Here is a 15,975-nt window from a genome sequence, read left to right as displayed (position 1 = left end):
TGGGTTAAGTATGCGGTCAATTCATAGCAGTAGGACAAATGTCTCTATTCTTTGTTAAAACACAATCACTCAGGGCACAGCAAAAGGCAAGAGGATAGATGTTCAATCTGCTTGCAAGTCACTATAAAATAAAGGACCACAACAAACCACAACAACAATAACAGAACCCTATGGGCAAAAGTTTTCAGATGGCATTTCAAACTAGAATACTGAGCACTGGAATGGCTAGTTCCCTGGCAGACTGAAGAGTGTGTAGTACAATTGTTTATTTAAAAAATACCTGACATGTAAATAAAATGACATTTAAGTTGCAGCATAATTGCTTTTGTTGGAATTGGAGCTATAGAAAGGCATTTACAATTCAGACTGCGTGCAAGGTAAAAGACTGTGAGTCAGCAGAGTATGTAGGCGGCTCTGGAATCAGCATTGGCAAGAAAGGGTGCCTGGACACCATCTCAGGCTGGGGAAAGCTCCCTGCCTGGAAGGAAACTTTGCGTAACATTGCAAGAGTAACTGCCTTAGCTTAGCACTAATACTTCAGAGACTGGAGCCTCTGTCTCTCTGCTGTTTTTAAGCTCAGTAACAGCTAGTCTTTTCTGTTAGATGTAAGAATACATGGAGGCTGAAATCTTGAAAGACAACGATGGGAATCACCTCATCCACTGGGTGGACCTACCTGAAAAGCACCCATGCACAGCAAGAAGCCTCCTTTCCTGTGGAAGACTTTCTGCTCTGGGGAATGGGAGGCAAACGCACCTTGGCGCAACTGCCATACAGAGGCGGCCCTGCTGGGATCGGGCAGGCTCAATCTCCTGTTTATTCTCCCTGGTGCCAATGGACAAGTAAAAGGGGAAGTAAAAAGGCCGTAACCTGAGCTCTGACTGGGACAGGATGCAGGCAGCCTGCTTGAAAATGAGAAGTAAAAATGAAGGCGGGAAAAATAAGGGCAAAACAGGCAAAAAAGTGTTTGCTTCTGACACTGATGAGCATGTCTGCCACCCTTCTTTCTCCCGGCTCCAGCACAACTTTCAGTAAGGGGTAATACATTATAGCCTTTAACATTCTCAGTTGTGCTCAGTAATGACTGATACTACCCCCTGATGGAGAACAACCATCCAGAGGAGTTGGCAAATAACAGCTGTCTTTGCTTTTTGGCTGAAGACCTTGAAATGAAAAACGATAAGGAGTCCTTGACTACACACTGGCACTTCATAAAGCGGAGGCATCGCCATTCTCAGCATCCTGTCACACTGAATGAGCCCTGCTTTCCTTTCAGAGCTGTGGCTTGTGCCACAAGGCAATTCTGTATATGATCCAGCATCTCCCGGTCTGAATTTCACTTTTGTGAAAGGCTGAGGAAAATTCAACATGTTGAAGCAACTGAATTCTGGTCAGCCTGAACGATCTGTTTCCATTTCAGAATTATCTGTTTCCATCCATATCCTTTTATTGTGCTCTGAATATTGAAAATTGCAAGAGAAGCCTGCGGTATCAAACTGTATCTAACTATGGAATTAAACCAGTAAAACATTTTCTCCTACATTTCTCTGGTTTGCAAGAAAAAATACATAAGAATCACATTTTGCTACCCGTACATGCAATACAAAAGCCATAAATCTGTGGAAGTAAATTAATCTGAACTGAAAAACTTTCACCCAGTTATGCCATTCACATTCCTCCTGGCTGCTAAAGGACTTTATATATAACATAAAAATGAAAATGAGATTCTGCCAGTTTTGCAGCTCCAGGAATTTAAAAGAACATAAAAGAAAATATTTTAGGACCTTTCATTTCGTAACTTTAAGTGGCAGTATAATCTTAATTGTTCTGATTAGACAACTTAGAGAAAAGATTATGAAAAAAAAAAAACAACACATGAACCAAAGTTACTCTCTGTTTGCCTCCCCCTCTGCCCCCCTCAAAACTTAACATGAAGTATGGTTAGATTTGCAATTAATTAACTTCAGGATTAATTGTGAAAATTATTTACACGGTGAAGAAATTGCTGTATAACGAACACTTGTCACATTGGCAGCTTTTTTTTTTTGGTAGAGCAGTAAGAATGTAAGTAACATTTTGGAAAGCTGATTTTCTTTTATGTTCATCTTAATCAAATTAAGTTTCAGTTGCAAAGACAACCTACAGCATGCTAAGAAAAGCTGCATAAAGCGTCTGTCAGAGAATGGGATGCATTGCTGCAGGAAGGTCATGGCCACTTAAGAAGTTCTGCACCTTTTGCTGCCTGTGCAGACAGCATCAATGGTTATGCACAGCAGAAGCTGCAAGTCAAAAGCTCTGGGGTGAACATGTTTATAGAATTTGGGTTGCATTGTACAAAAGAAAACAGCTCTGGTTAGGGGCGGGGGAGGCAGCTGCACAAGCAAAAATACAAAGGTAAAGGGTAGGTACCAAGAGAGTCATGTTTCTCAAACACAGACGCCTGTCAGCCTTGTCCTGTGGAGAGGGGTTAAAGCTTTTAAATGAATTGGTGTGATTAGTGCAACTTAAAAGAAAAAAACAAGGAGAAAATAAAATGAATGTAAACCAAAACCATTATATTTCTCTATAATTGGAAAGAAAGGTTAAGATTGTTCTACCTCTAGTTCCCTCAGAATTCCTGACTGGCCACAGGTCTCTAAATCCTCCAGAGCCTGAGACCAGAAATTTTCCTCCTGGTCAGCCTCGGTGTTATCATGGGTACCTGCGAAGCTAGATTTACAATGAGAGGTTAAAAAAATGTGGACTTTTTTTCCCTTGAAAAATATATTTTACACAAGTGCCTTGCCACAGATTGCAACTTGAAGGACAGAACATTACGGTAGGTAGACAGGAGAGTGGGGAAGAGTTGCTGATCAGGAGAGGCTGGATGGACATGCAGAGCATGGGACAGACAAGTCTTCTCATAACCTGGCAGTCACTAGCAGCTGGCAGGATCTGAGCAGCAAGTTATTCAGTAAGGAGATAAATGGATTCCAAGAACAATTCAATACACATTTTTACTGGATTGAAACTCGGGCCTCCCTATGAAAATTAATGAATCAACTAGTAGGTGTGTGCAGAGCTGCTCTGTGCAACAAATATTTGCAATAACACCTTTCAACCTCACACCTTCTCCCAGGGAATATGAAAAGTGCCCACATTTTGCAAACAGCATTTTGCAAAAGAGGGATAGTGGTGCTTTCTACCCGATTCCTTCAGCCTAAGGTGCATTTATCATGATCGATTTAAGCCCACCTGACTGCCATCATATAAACTGCTCCTGTCATTTCACACACAAACACAGAGAAACTTTCAGGGATGCAACTGTCTTGTGTGGAGACTTGGGTCTCTGGTGTTTCATAAATGGAATGAAACCTTATTACTGGCACTCTTGAGCAAGATGTTGGTTACAGCGATGTTTAAGGAAGTTGCCCAGGAAGAGAGGTCTGGTAAAAAATGTCAACTTTGGACTGCAACACAGCCCAAATAAATACCATCAGCGTGTATGTTTGTGTGGGGAGGAAGCAGGAGTTTTTTGCTGTCTTAGCAAAGGGAATCAGCTTAATCAATGAAGGTTCACACAAGCATCAGAGCTGCGCAATGGGAGGGAGATGATTATGATTACACAGGAGAAGGATGAGGAAGGAATGAATGAGAATTAGCCCTTTGGTGGCAGCAAGCTGTTTGGAGTAGCTGCCCATGGACTGCAGCTAGTGGTGCTTAACAGCACATCAACAGAGCAAAGGCTACTATGGAAGAATTTGAGGCCTTGCTTGACAAACAGTGTATTACTCAGAGTAGTGTGAACGTAACACTGTTAACAGAATGACTTTTAAATAGGAGAACTGCCCAGCACAACAGTCAACAGCTTGAATGCTTCACACACATGATACTCTGCCTCAGAGATGCTTTCTTACAGTTACGATCAGTCAAGCAGACAATGGTCAGCCATTTCAATCTCTTATGATTCTCCATCTAGCATCAGTGTCTCTTCTAAGATATTGCAATAGATACAGCAATGGTGAGAATACCTACTCAGATCACAGATGCAATTCCTCCCAGGCAAGATAAGAAAGTATTTAAAACAGTATTTTAGAAAGATCCTTGACTTCTGAAATTAGCTCTTTCAATAAACCTAAGTAGTTATTTTAATAATCAATGGTGAGCACAGGCTAATGTATTCATTACAATACCTTTTCTTATATTTACTGTAATGTAAAATGGAACTTGAGTTCTTGTAATATAAAATGGAACAAGATTATCTAAGGCAACTGTCTGCAACAGCAAAGACTGGATTTCCTAGAGCAGGAGGTGCATTTGTTTTCAGGAGCATCTGGACCTCTTTTTAGCTGAAACAATTCCTTTTTCTGTCCACACCTCCTCTTTTGCCTTTTCTCTGAGTCTTGTCTCCTGGAGCGTGATATGCTCAACTTTTGCATCTCCATTGCAGCCACATGAATAAATAAATTTGTAGCTGAGCTAGTGCACCAGGAAAAAAAAAAAAGAAAGAAAAAAAAAAGTACCAAAATAATTTCTCATCTAGATAGCTTTTTTTCATGAAAGTAGAGAAATTGATTTTATGTCATGTGAAATATTGTTTGACCTATAACGAATATATATTTGGTTTTCTGATGCTTATTCAAAGAGCCATCAGAGATCTGGATGCATACAAATGCTTAAGGAGATGTAGTGGGGTAGATAAGAAGACACAGGTGCCTATGACTTGGTTCTTATTACCATATGAGAGACAAAATCTTTAATTCAGGAGGTGATAGAATGTTCTAGGATCTGGGAGACTCATTCCTATAAGTATTGTTTTAATGTACAAAGAATTTTCCCTGGAACAGGAACTCTAACAAACTTGTCCTAAGTGCCAGTGATAGGTAGATACCAGGCTACAGAGCAGTGTAAGCTCTCTGGTTTCATCCACTTGCCAACTGAAATTTCACTGTCACTTAACAGCATGTTAATGATGTTAATGATCTGTTTTTCTCCTTTTTTCTTATTTCAACTGTTTTTCCTTTCTTCCCCCTCTCTTCCTCCCTGATCCCAGCCCAGCTGGATCTCGCTCTTGTGCACTCTTTGTTGTCCTACCTGGAAGTATTCCAGTCTTCCAGCTGTCCCCCACCTTTCCTTTGCCCACCAGAGGCACCTTTCCACAGTTTGCCCTCTTTCTTCATGCTCCTGACGCTCTCTGCACCTGATCTTTCTGTGGAAGTTTGCTTTAAATGGTTTTCTTGATTCTCTCCCAATGTCTCAGGATCTTTCTGTTGCCACATATTCTTGGAAGCTGTGCTACACAAAATAAAGGTAAGAAAAAATCACATTTTAGTGTTAGAAAACAAGATAAGTTGCTTAGCTAGAGGCAGAGAAGAGGTGGCTTTCTGGGGATCCCTGTAACAGGCTGGAAGAACAGACATGTCCCTCTCAAATACTCCAGCACTTGGTATAGGAACACCATAAGGCATGGCAAAATCCATTTTACAGATACAGGGTTAAAATAATCATTATTTTAATTTGTGCCATATATCTCAGGTGTAGGTCACATTGACAGGTAGAACAAGATTCTGTAATGTGCATACTCTCTGTTGATCAGCGATTTAAAACAGTAGTAGAATACATGCTTTTCATTTAGAAGATTCTGTATTTTACAATCCAGCTCCCCAGTTCACTGCTCATCAACTTTTTTTGCCTACTACTTCTGTAACTGAAAAACAGTAGGTTTTGGAATCTATGGCTGCCTCTCAGCTGAGACACAAAAGATGGGCTTTAACTGTGGATAAAGATGCTGCTATTAAATTAAAGGTATTAAGTTGCCAAGAATGGGATATATGAATGAAACTACAGTAATTTCCTTTATTAAATATTGCCCATGATTAGCCTATGAAAGTTTCTAATATGCTTCTCATGAGTAGGGACCAATGGAGCCTGGATATAGGCTGAGAGTTCACTCTTGCCCAGATCTTAGCTATCACCTTGCCAGACTTGCTTCCAGATAAAATGCCACTGAGGAATCTGCTGTGTCAGGATTTGTCATGCAGATTCTGAAAAGCAGAACAGGCATCTAAGCCTTGCCCTGATGTATATTTCAAAGCTAGTAGACTGGACCCTAGGGATTTACTTATCCAGCATATTTATACAGGACCCAGAAAGGTTTTCTTTAGTATGACACCTGAATTTCTCATAGACTGGGATTTCAGGCTCATTGTGCTGCTACACCAATAAATGGTATTTCCAGTGAAGGACATGTATGTCTGCTAGTCCTGATGATGAGTACAAAGAGCATAGAAGTCCTTCCGACTGTGACGTCTATCTTCCCTTGTCTGAGGAAGAACTATTTGGCAGAAATTTCCCAAGTCTCTGCAGTGGTTCCATCTATTCTAAGGATCATCCTTAGAATAGAGAATAAGAGACTTTTGGGTTTTTGGATCTTTCACTACCTCCAAGCACTGTCAACTAAGCATTCTTCCCTCAGGAAGTTCTTTTGCCTGCAGAGAAATTCACTGAAGAAGAGATTTACTTCTCCGAAGAAGCGGAATGCAAACTCCCATGACTTTGGAGAATACATTTCTACCTGGGTCACTTTGTTCTACTGAATCACTGCAGATGTCTCAAACATTTATGGAAGACAACCGTAATTTCTGCTTCTTTGCCCAAACCAAAATGAAGAATTTTCATGGAAGACAAAACATTAACATGCCAGGTTTTTTCAGCTGCTTTATTTGTCAGTTTATTTTTGTGAAGTAGAAAACAGTGCAGGGCTTGTTTTTTTTAAAACTTACCAAGAGGAATGTCCTATTTAAATTTTGTTTTGTTTTGTTTTTTATTCTTAAAGAGATAAATGCTGTGCTTTTTAGTCTGAAGTAACAAAAAATAAATAGATCTATTTGTTTTGGTATCATAATCTTCTAGAAATATCACTAATTTACCCTAAGAAATGTTATTCAGTATAAATACTGTATCTAATATTTAAAGGAAGAGCTTTTACAGCTGCGTTAGAAAAACATAACTTAATTTCAGACAGTAAGTGTTCATTTCTGAGGCCCTGCTACAGCTGCAAATCAGGAAACAGAAACTTGAATGTGAACTCACCTGCTTGCTGTAGGTCTGTCCCATTCATCATCACTCAGCCCTGTATCATGAAATGGGTGGTTTCGTGGTTGGCTTGGAGGGGACAGACTAGTCTGTTTAGGGCTCCTCCATTCATAGGCATTGAAGGTGTATCCTGAAGCTTGATAGCTGTGTCCTAAAAAGATGAATTGTATGTTTACAGCACTGTATATGCTGTGATGACAGAAAAGCACAACTCTGGAGCTGGTTTCTCTAGGACTTGGATGTGGACTCATGACTGTTACCTTTTATTTTGCAGTAGTAGTCATATAGTCAGAAGAACAGATGACCTGAAATTAGGTTTGCTCTAGAGCTTCTCCTGTGCAAGTCACTTGAAAGTAGAATCTTAGATATATCCATCCAACACCGTTATCCTACCATTTGTGTCTCAGTTGATTCTGATGTTTAGTTCTGGAGATTTTAATAATTTCTCGATTTCCAAATTTACATAATTAATTGAATTCTAGTGAATAAATCACATTGTGTTATGGATGTGTTATCTATGTGCCAACATGGTCATGTGTGACATGCTCAAAGCTAAACCTGGGCTACTAAGAAAAATGTGCTTCAGATCTATTGGAAAAAGTGTGTGCAAGGATGCATTTAAAAAAACCTATACATTTGACTTTTCAGGTAACTGGCAAGAAAGTTTTTAATTCCGCTGGTAACTTACTCAAATTTGGAAGCAATGCAGCCAAAAATTAGTGACATATTAGTGTCAACTATGCACAATAATACTAACCTGTGGAATGACTGCAAAAATGCAGAAGTTGCCATGATGCAAAGGCTCTTGAGAGACCATTAACTGGAGTAATGCCAGAACAAGGAGGGGGGGTGGTCATCTTCGCAATGCTGAGGCAAGGACTCATCAATACAAAGGCAGGACTGTGCTGCCACAGCCCTGCACTGCCCTGCATGAAGGGCAACATGGGAATCTCTGTGCCCCTGCCCCTCTGTGGAAGGGGGACCTGGACTTAGCAGAGCTCCTGCTTTTTGTTTGGGCTCCGAGAGCTGAGAAAAGGCCTGTCTCATGATGGGCACACATGCTTAGGACAAATACACCCCCTTGGAAATCTCACCCTGCAGAAAGGGATTCTCTGTCAGCCATTTCCAAGTATCTCAAGGCTGTGCAAGTGGTATCAGACAGCCTTTATATCTGAAGAGTTTATCTCTGGGTGCTTTTACTGTATGAGCCATGTTGGTATTAATTCAGTAGTATTTCTTTAACTGAATTAAGCATAATTTGAATTCCAAATAGGAACCAGACAGTCTGGCTTCCAAGTGATGGATCAAGCAGAACACATGGATCAGCTTGTCACAAGCTGATGCTGATTGGGTAAGGAAAGTTCATTATGGTAGACCTTAGCTATCTGTATCTATACCCACATCTGTATCTATATCTATACCTCTATAACTATATGCATTTCATCTGAACATAATATTTTCCTAGCTCTATAGTTAGTGTTTTCTGATATGCATCTTGGATTAGGACATTCTATTTTGTTGACGACTAGCAAATATCACTGCTGTCACCTCTCTATACAGGGCAATTTGCTTCCATAAATCAGTTTAGACCTGTGTCCATGAAATCCCATGTAACTACACAGTTGTTTGCATTTTCCAGCTAACTGGCAGATATTAACATATTCCCAGATTCTAGAAAGGGTTTTGGTTGTGAAAATGTGACTGCTGTGTGGGGAAAATGCCAGATCAGTAAGGCAGACACATTAGAGAAAGATACAAAATGGGGTATTAATTGAAGAATAAAACCCACTGCTCACCAGCATTAAATTAGCAGCTAATGGCATAAAGCATTATCTGATATCTGGTGCTCCAGAAACAATCCCCAAACACCTCCATTTGCTTAGCCTGTGCTTGCCAAACATGCCAAAAAATATTTGGAGGGAAAACAAATTCAACTTGGTAGGTCAAGACAAAATGAACTTTAAGGGGAATGTGGGTCACATGAGTACACAGCAGAGGATAAGGCCCAAATCTGATTACACGCAGGCTGTTTAGCAGAAGTGCAGGGTATTCAGCCAAGATTGGGCTGATTTTTTTCAAAGGAGTTAGAAAAAAAAACTGCTTTGAATTACTAGTTTAGGTTTGGCATGGCATCTGAATCACCAGGGCTCAGGAAAGCAGTATGGGCCTCAATCCTTTCCAGAGTTGGAAAGAACAATTTGCCCCAAATAGCATCAATTCACCCAGGAAATAATAATAATTTTGGTACTTTCATCAATACTTATCCTTAGAACTTAAAGTATCAGATGAAAATCTAACATGATTTCTTTTGATAAATGGACCAAAACAGTTAAAAACAGAAAAAAGGACATATTCATCCCAACTCTAACTTCAGTGAAACACAAATTATACAGGGAGAATACAGCCCAATACTAATTAAAATGTTATATGTAACAGTAAATTAAAAGTAAATTGTAGAAAACATGAGCTATAATTAAATGTATCAAGACTGTTGTATTTAAAGTAAGTTAATGCCAAATACATGTAGGAAGGCTAAGAAATAAAAATTAAAGAACATAAAAAAAAGGCCACTAATAGTGACATCAACTACTTGTTGATCTCAAGTAGCTCAGCAGGTTTCAGAGGAAACCTTCTGCTTCCCAGAAGAAAGTGCCAGTGTTATCATTGAGTCTATATGGGATTTCTGCTGGGCAGAGCTCAGTTTCTCTGTGTGAGGGTACAAGACAGCTGTCCATGAGCTACTACCCATGCTCCTGGAAAGCAAAAGAAAGAAACAGAGAAATAATAGGAAAAGCATGTGTGCAACCAGAGCATGGGAGAAAAAATTACCTGATGTAAAGATCTACCTGTCCAAATACCTACCAGGTAGTAGGAATACCTACTTCACTATGGAAATAACATTTTGAGGAGAGTTAAATAAAAAACTGAAGCTGTGTGGAAGTTATTTCTCTTGTTATCTAGAATATTACAAGATGTCTATATCCCTTGCTACCTAAATATATGTGTCTTATAAACTAAAATGAAATTATTTGATAATCCTATATAAGACAACAGTCAAACAGAAGTAGAAAATTTAGCATTAAGGAAAACAATATCTTTAAACAGAATGACTGCTTGTGAGAGCTGAAAGTTAGATGCTAATACTGCAGGAATGAAGAAGCAGCAGCTTTATAAATCGCAAGCAATGCCTAATGCTCCCCCCTCAGCAGTTTATAATAAATCTGTTGTCAGTTAAAAATTACTGTATATGAGCAAATTCAGGAACATCTTCAGTGTGTTCTGTGCCTTGTATTGATCTGTATTTGAAGGATACACCCATTTAGTTGTGGATGAGCTATGGGCTGTGCTATTCAGTTGTGAGTAAAGTTAACAAAAGCCTGTTAATGTATTGATAAATGCTTCATAACACATCACATTGTCATGAAAGAATGAATCTGAGGCCAACCAAGTGTAAGAAAGCAAGCTGCCTGGTGAGGTGTTTGGTCATAATGAGATATCGGCACATTACAAAGTACGAGGTTTAAAGTTGGTGCAGATAAAGTTCATTTTAAGTCAAAGGAAGGTCAACCATGAAGGCTATAATTTCAACTTTAAAGGTCAATTGCCTTCTTCTTAGTACCTTGATTCCCAAAGCTGGTATCAATACCAGAGCCATCCCACGACTCCACTGCACTGTCAACACTTGGGACTGTAGCAGAATAGATGTCTGAGAGTTTGCCAGATTTCTGTGCTGCAGAGGTTTCATCTTCAGCATCACTCAATTCAGTCATGTGACCCACGGGGACAGAAAATTTCTTGGGACTGGTAGCTGAAGAGGGTTATAAAAAAAGAAAAGCGGGTGGAGGTCCTTGCTTTACTGCAGTTCTAAGAATATGCTTTTTACTAGTGACACAACATTTTTCATGGGATGGCCTAAATGCTTGTTAATCTGTAAGAACACACAAATTAAAAACCACTGATGCCACCCTTGGCCATACTCACCATCTGTCTGCTTCTTGATTTTCAAGGTGACAGTTTCTCCTGCCATCTGTAATAAATGAATGGCTTCACTCAATGGTTTTCCTTTCAGACTGCTACTATTTATTGCTAAGATTCTGTCTCCTATGTGAATTGCCCCAGTCCTACAATAAGAGAGAAGTAAAACACTGAAGAGCATAAAAAGCAACAAAGGTAATTTCTTTGCATATTTGGAGCAGGAAAGTCTCATTTCTGTATTTCATTTTGCTTTTATAGCTGTGTTACAGAGTAATTTGTTTGTAAGAGACACTTAAAAGCAAGTCATCTTTGTTGTAGTGACAAGAGCAGAGCTGCGGCATGGAGGTGTGGATTTCTGTGTTGCTGTGGTACTTGAGTTAATCACCTATGGATGATATTAATTGCATCCCACCTGTTTAAGAGCAATCTCAGACAGCTCAGTAAGTTCTGAAATGTGTCGAGTTTCTAGCAGTCTCAGAACATAACAGGTAATGGCAATGTGAACAAGTAACCAGCTATTTCACCAGTGTGGTTTTCAGCATGGATCATATCAAGAGAAGAAAATAAATTCTCTCTGTGTTTGTTCCAGCTGCACAGTGTCCTGTTCTGTGTGCTCTAAGTTCTCGCTGAAATCACTACCAAAGGTACCAGTTCCAATAACTCTACCAATTCTAGAAATAGCAGGTGACAGAAAACACATTACTTACCATGAGGAGCATTTCCACTCCTCAGATAATACTCACTACTGTGTATGTAAGTGCACATACAGATGCAGTGTGTATATGATAAGCAGCATATTTTCAGATAAACTTAGACATACGTAGTGCTTTCCTTACCTATTTTACTCCACATGGCTATTGCTTTTAAAAGCCTAATAAAATGCTTGTACGACTGCAGTCGGATTGACTAGTCTTTGCTAGGTGATTTATAGTCAGGACCACAATCCTCTCCTCTGTCTTGTATAGTATGTGCAAGAACATCCTATTAAGACATTCCTCATGCTCCTGAACTTGGCAATGATCAAAATATTACAGCAAAAGGCTTACAAACTCAAAATTGGAGAATTATAAAAAAATGAATCGCTAAACCATAAAAATTAGCACGTTCAGGTAAACAAAATAAATCGTCATCTTGACAAAAGGAACACTTAAAAATAATTTGCTTTCCAATTTACCTTTCAGCTAATCCTCCTTTTGTAAGGCTGGAAATGATTATGGGATCAAAGGGCTCTTCAGTACCAGAGATTGTAATTCCAAGAGGCCCACCATAACGCTTCAGCTCAACGGTATAAATAATTGCTCCAGAGCTCTCCTGTTCATCTGCAATAAATGCCAAGGGGATGCAATTGGTTTCTTATGAAAGAGGGAATGAAAAAAATAGCACATTCAGTCTAGTAACTGGTAATCAAGCAACATTTTCAAAGGATTACATTTCAGATACACTTCTTAATCATATTCTACCAGATTATTTTGGAAAAAAAAACCCTCTCTTGTGCAATTACTTTTTTATTGCCAAAACTTGATTACATGGAATTTAATAGAAAAAGCTCCCCTTGTTCTATTAAGATTAAATTTTACTCTGTTTCAAATCTTTCTATCTTCTTTCCTATTAAAATGTAATTTCAGGCTATTTTATAACAGAATCCCAGAATGGCTGAGGTTGGAAGGAACCTCTGGAGGTCATCTGGTCCAAACCCCTGCCCAAGCAGGGCCACTTACAGCAGGTTACCCAGGGCTGTCTCCAGGTGGCTTTTGAATATCTCCAAGAATGGAGACTTCATAACCTCCCTGGGCAACCCGTGGCAGTGCTTGGTCACTCCCACAGTAAAAAGGTGTTTCCTGATGTTCAGGAGGAACCTCCTGTATTTCAGTTTCTGCCCATTGCCTCTTGTTCTGTCACTGGGCACTACTAAAAAAGCCTCTGTTCTCTTTTTGCTCTCCCTTCAACTGTTAATATAAATTGGCAAGATTCTGCCCTGAGCCTTCTCCAGGCTGAGCTGTCCCAGCTCTCACAGCCTTGCCTCCCACCTGGGAGTGAGGCTCCAGTCCCTTCATCATCTTTGTGGCATTTGATGGACCTGCTCCAGTACGTCCACGTCTCTCTTGCACTGGGGAGCCCAGGACTGGGCCCAGCACTCCAGGAGCCTCTCACCAGTGCTGAGCACAGGGAAAGGATGACATCACTCAATATGTTGGTAGCGCTCTGCCTAATGCAGCCCATGGGGCCTTCTCTGCCTCAAGGGCACATTATTAGAGAGACAACAAGTTAGTAATATTGTATAAATATCATTACTCATCTGTTTCTTGAACTCAATGGAAGGTACTTAGAATCAAAGGTAATTCAAAAGTTTTAAAACCAAACTTCCTTAAAAGATTGTGGAAAAGGTAAAAAAATCAAGATAAGATGAGCAGCTGTCTTACTAAGTGAACCTGAAATATATCCTGTGGCTTTGATGGGCAAGATTTAAGCTTTTGTAACAGAATAAAAAAAAGATTCTGAATTCTGAATTATCAAATAACTTGAATAACAACTGCATTAAATTTGATTTCATAATATTGCATGAATTAATTTGCAGTATTTTCAAAATTTAGTCTCACCAAATGACGATGAGAAATTGAGAAGAATTCATAACTGGGTAAGCTTAACCTCCCTCCCAATGCAGAAGGATTGGAACTAGATGACCTTTAAGGTCCCTTCCAACCCAAACCATTCTGTGATTCCATGAAATACAACGTGTTTTCCCTAAACAACACATAAAAGATTGTGCAGCAACAAGAAACACTCCTGTATTTATAGAGTGCGTGCTCTTTACATGCTATCAACAAATATCACAGCAGGAGAGCAATCAACTGTAGTATCTTTGAGTTATGAAGGGTTATTATAAAATTTAAAATGTCAGATTTCTCCTCAGATCAAAATGACAAATGATCCTTTGCTCATCTTATGACATTGGTATTCAGCCAGGATGTCTGGCCTGGCGGGCAATTTTTCCTAGATCTGTGGGTAATGACATTTTGAATGGCTCACTGAGTGTGGAAAATGTCTAGGACACATGTTCTGTAAATGTTACTAGAACTAACCTGAGACAAGTTAGAAAATTCAAATGTTCCCCTTTCTGTTCCTGTAGATGAAAAAACTTTAAAAGGAAGACACCTGCATCACTAGCAAAGGTTCAAAGGGAGTTTAGCTTCCCCTCCTACTTCCCCCTTGCTATCCACATAAAGAAAATGGTACACACATAGAATCAAAGGAGAGGAGAATTAGTGGTATTTGTTCATCAGAGAATACTGGGATTTTCATGCCTAGTATGTTTGCCTAGTATTCCTACTTGGAGCACTATCATCAGTGTTGTGGCACAGTTTGCATCAACGACACTTTAACTGACATGCTCTTTCCAGAAGCACCCAGCTCCCAAGATCCCACTGGAAGCCTCTGGCTGGCATACAGTGGGCTAGCATGTAAGCTGCCACTGCACAGCCGAAGAATGCAGCTCTTGCTCGCTGGAGCATTTATGGAACAATGACAAATCCTCTGGGATCTAATGCATATAATGTTTACACATGGCATTGACATGATACAAGCCTTTGGCTGAAGGATGAAAAGTAATCCACTAAGCTAATTGAAAATGCAGGAACTGCTGTTTGCTAAGGGTTGACACAATACCGATGTTTCCCCACTATCAACAGTAAGTGAACAAGAAGTTATTAATCACTCAGCAGCCCTATCACATGAAGAGTTGGAAGTTTATAGATCTTAGTGAATAACTGCAAAGGAGACTGGTCTATTATTTCTGTCTTCTGCTTAACCCTAGTTAAGAAAATTAACAGCACAGATGCAACAAATTTATCTTCAGTGCTCTTTTGAGGCAGCAGAAACGTGAGCTATCCAAGAACATGGCATGTATGTGGCCTAAATTCACAGTGAAGACCAGTTTTGCTGTGAAAGCAAAGAACTTGGATACGCTAGAAAGGGTGGCAGCCGTTTGTTTAATCAGAGATAGAATTATCACAGATTGGGAAGCTGACAGGAAGAAAAAGAGAAAAACTGCTAAAAACATACTCCCATCTGGAGAGGAAATATAATCAAACTGCCATGTTTCGGGGTCTTGTGTTTTTGAGATTTTCTTTCTTTCTTTTCTTGTGATAGAACTGTGGATTATTCTTGGAAACCACATATAATGAAAGTAGACCCTCTGTGCTGCAGCACCTCTGCCCTGTCCACTAGTCTTTTGCTCTTCAGAGCAACATATGATCCATACAGACAAAAGTGCAAAGAAGAGCATGGTCTGGAGGAGCACATGACATATGCTACTCTGCTGTTGGCCTCACCTGCATGCTTGGCTCTAAGGAACACAGCTCTGGGCTGTCTGGTAAAGGGAAGAGTAGGAGAGCAAGCAGAGGAAGGAAAAAGAGAAGGCAGAAAGAACTACCAGAAGCTAAAGATACCTTAAAATGAATATCAAGTGAGAGTCTGAAAGACAGGGAGGAAATGACAACCTAGTGAGGAAGAACCTCTGCTCCCTGACTTCCCCTCCTCAACAAAGCATGCCATTAGAGGTTAAAAAAATTTAAATTAATCTCATTCTTATTTAGAAATTGTTTTGGATTGTTCCATGTCTACTCATCTATTATCATCAAGCTTTTATTTTCTTGGGGACTTTATGTATGTGTTTGTTTTTTTTCTGTTGAGTTTGAGAAGCACAGAGAACAGACTTCCATAAATAAACAAATGGAAAACAAACAATCAAAAAATTATTTTAACTGAGGTCAATTTTTTGCTACATCTTTGCTACTGTTTTGCCATTGCTTTTTAAAGTATTTTTTCTTTAGAATTCCAGGAGCTATTAATTTTAGATTTCAAAGTAACTGAAATCTGCTATAAATACTTTCAATTACACTTTTAAACTTCGTCAACTGTTATAAGAAC

General features: G+C 39.4%; 1 protein-coding gene across 1 annotated transcript in view; it reads right to left on the bottom strand.

Annotated features, from left to right (window-relative positions):
• Window positions 1-15,975, bottom strand: part of GRIP1 (glutamate receptor interacting protein 1) — a 226,280-nt gene that overhangs the window by 8,486 nt on the left and 201,819 nt on the right. The window contains exons 16-22 of the mRNA XM_051607939.1: window positions 12,224-12,368; window positions 11,056-11,195; window positions 10,694-10,882; window positions 7,072-7,225; window positions 5,074-5,274; window positions 2,598-2,709; window positions 2,410-2,454 (exon numbers count right to left, since the gene is read on the bottom strand). Coding sequence (XP_051463899.1) covers window positions 2,410-2,454; window positions 2,598-2,709; window positions 5,074-5,274; window positions 7,072-7,225; window positions 10,694-10,882; window positions 11,056-11,195; window positions 12,224-12,368 — 986 coding nt within the window. The remainder of the gene's footprint in view (window positions 1-2,409; window positions 2,455-2,597; window positions 2,710-5,073; window positions 5,275-7,071; window positions 7,226-10,693; window positions 10,883-11,055; window positions 11,196-12,223; window positions 12,369-15,975) is intronic.

Source organism: Apus apus, chromosome 1 (assembly GCF_020740795.1).
Source record: "Apus apus isolate bApuApu2 chromosome 1, bApuApu2.pri.cur, whole genome shotgun sequence".
Lineage (NCBI taxonomy): Eukaryota > Metazoa > Chordata > Aves > Apodiformes > Apodidae > Apus > Apus apus.
Note: the sequence above shows the minus strand (reverse complement) of the source record. Positions and strands in the feature narration are given on the sequence as shown.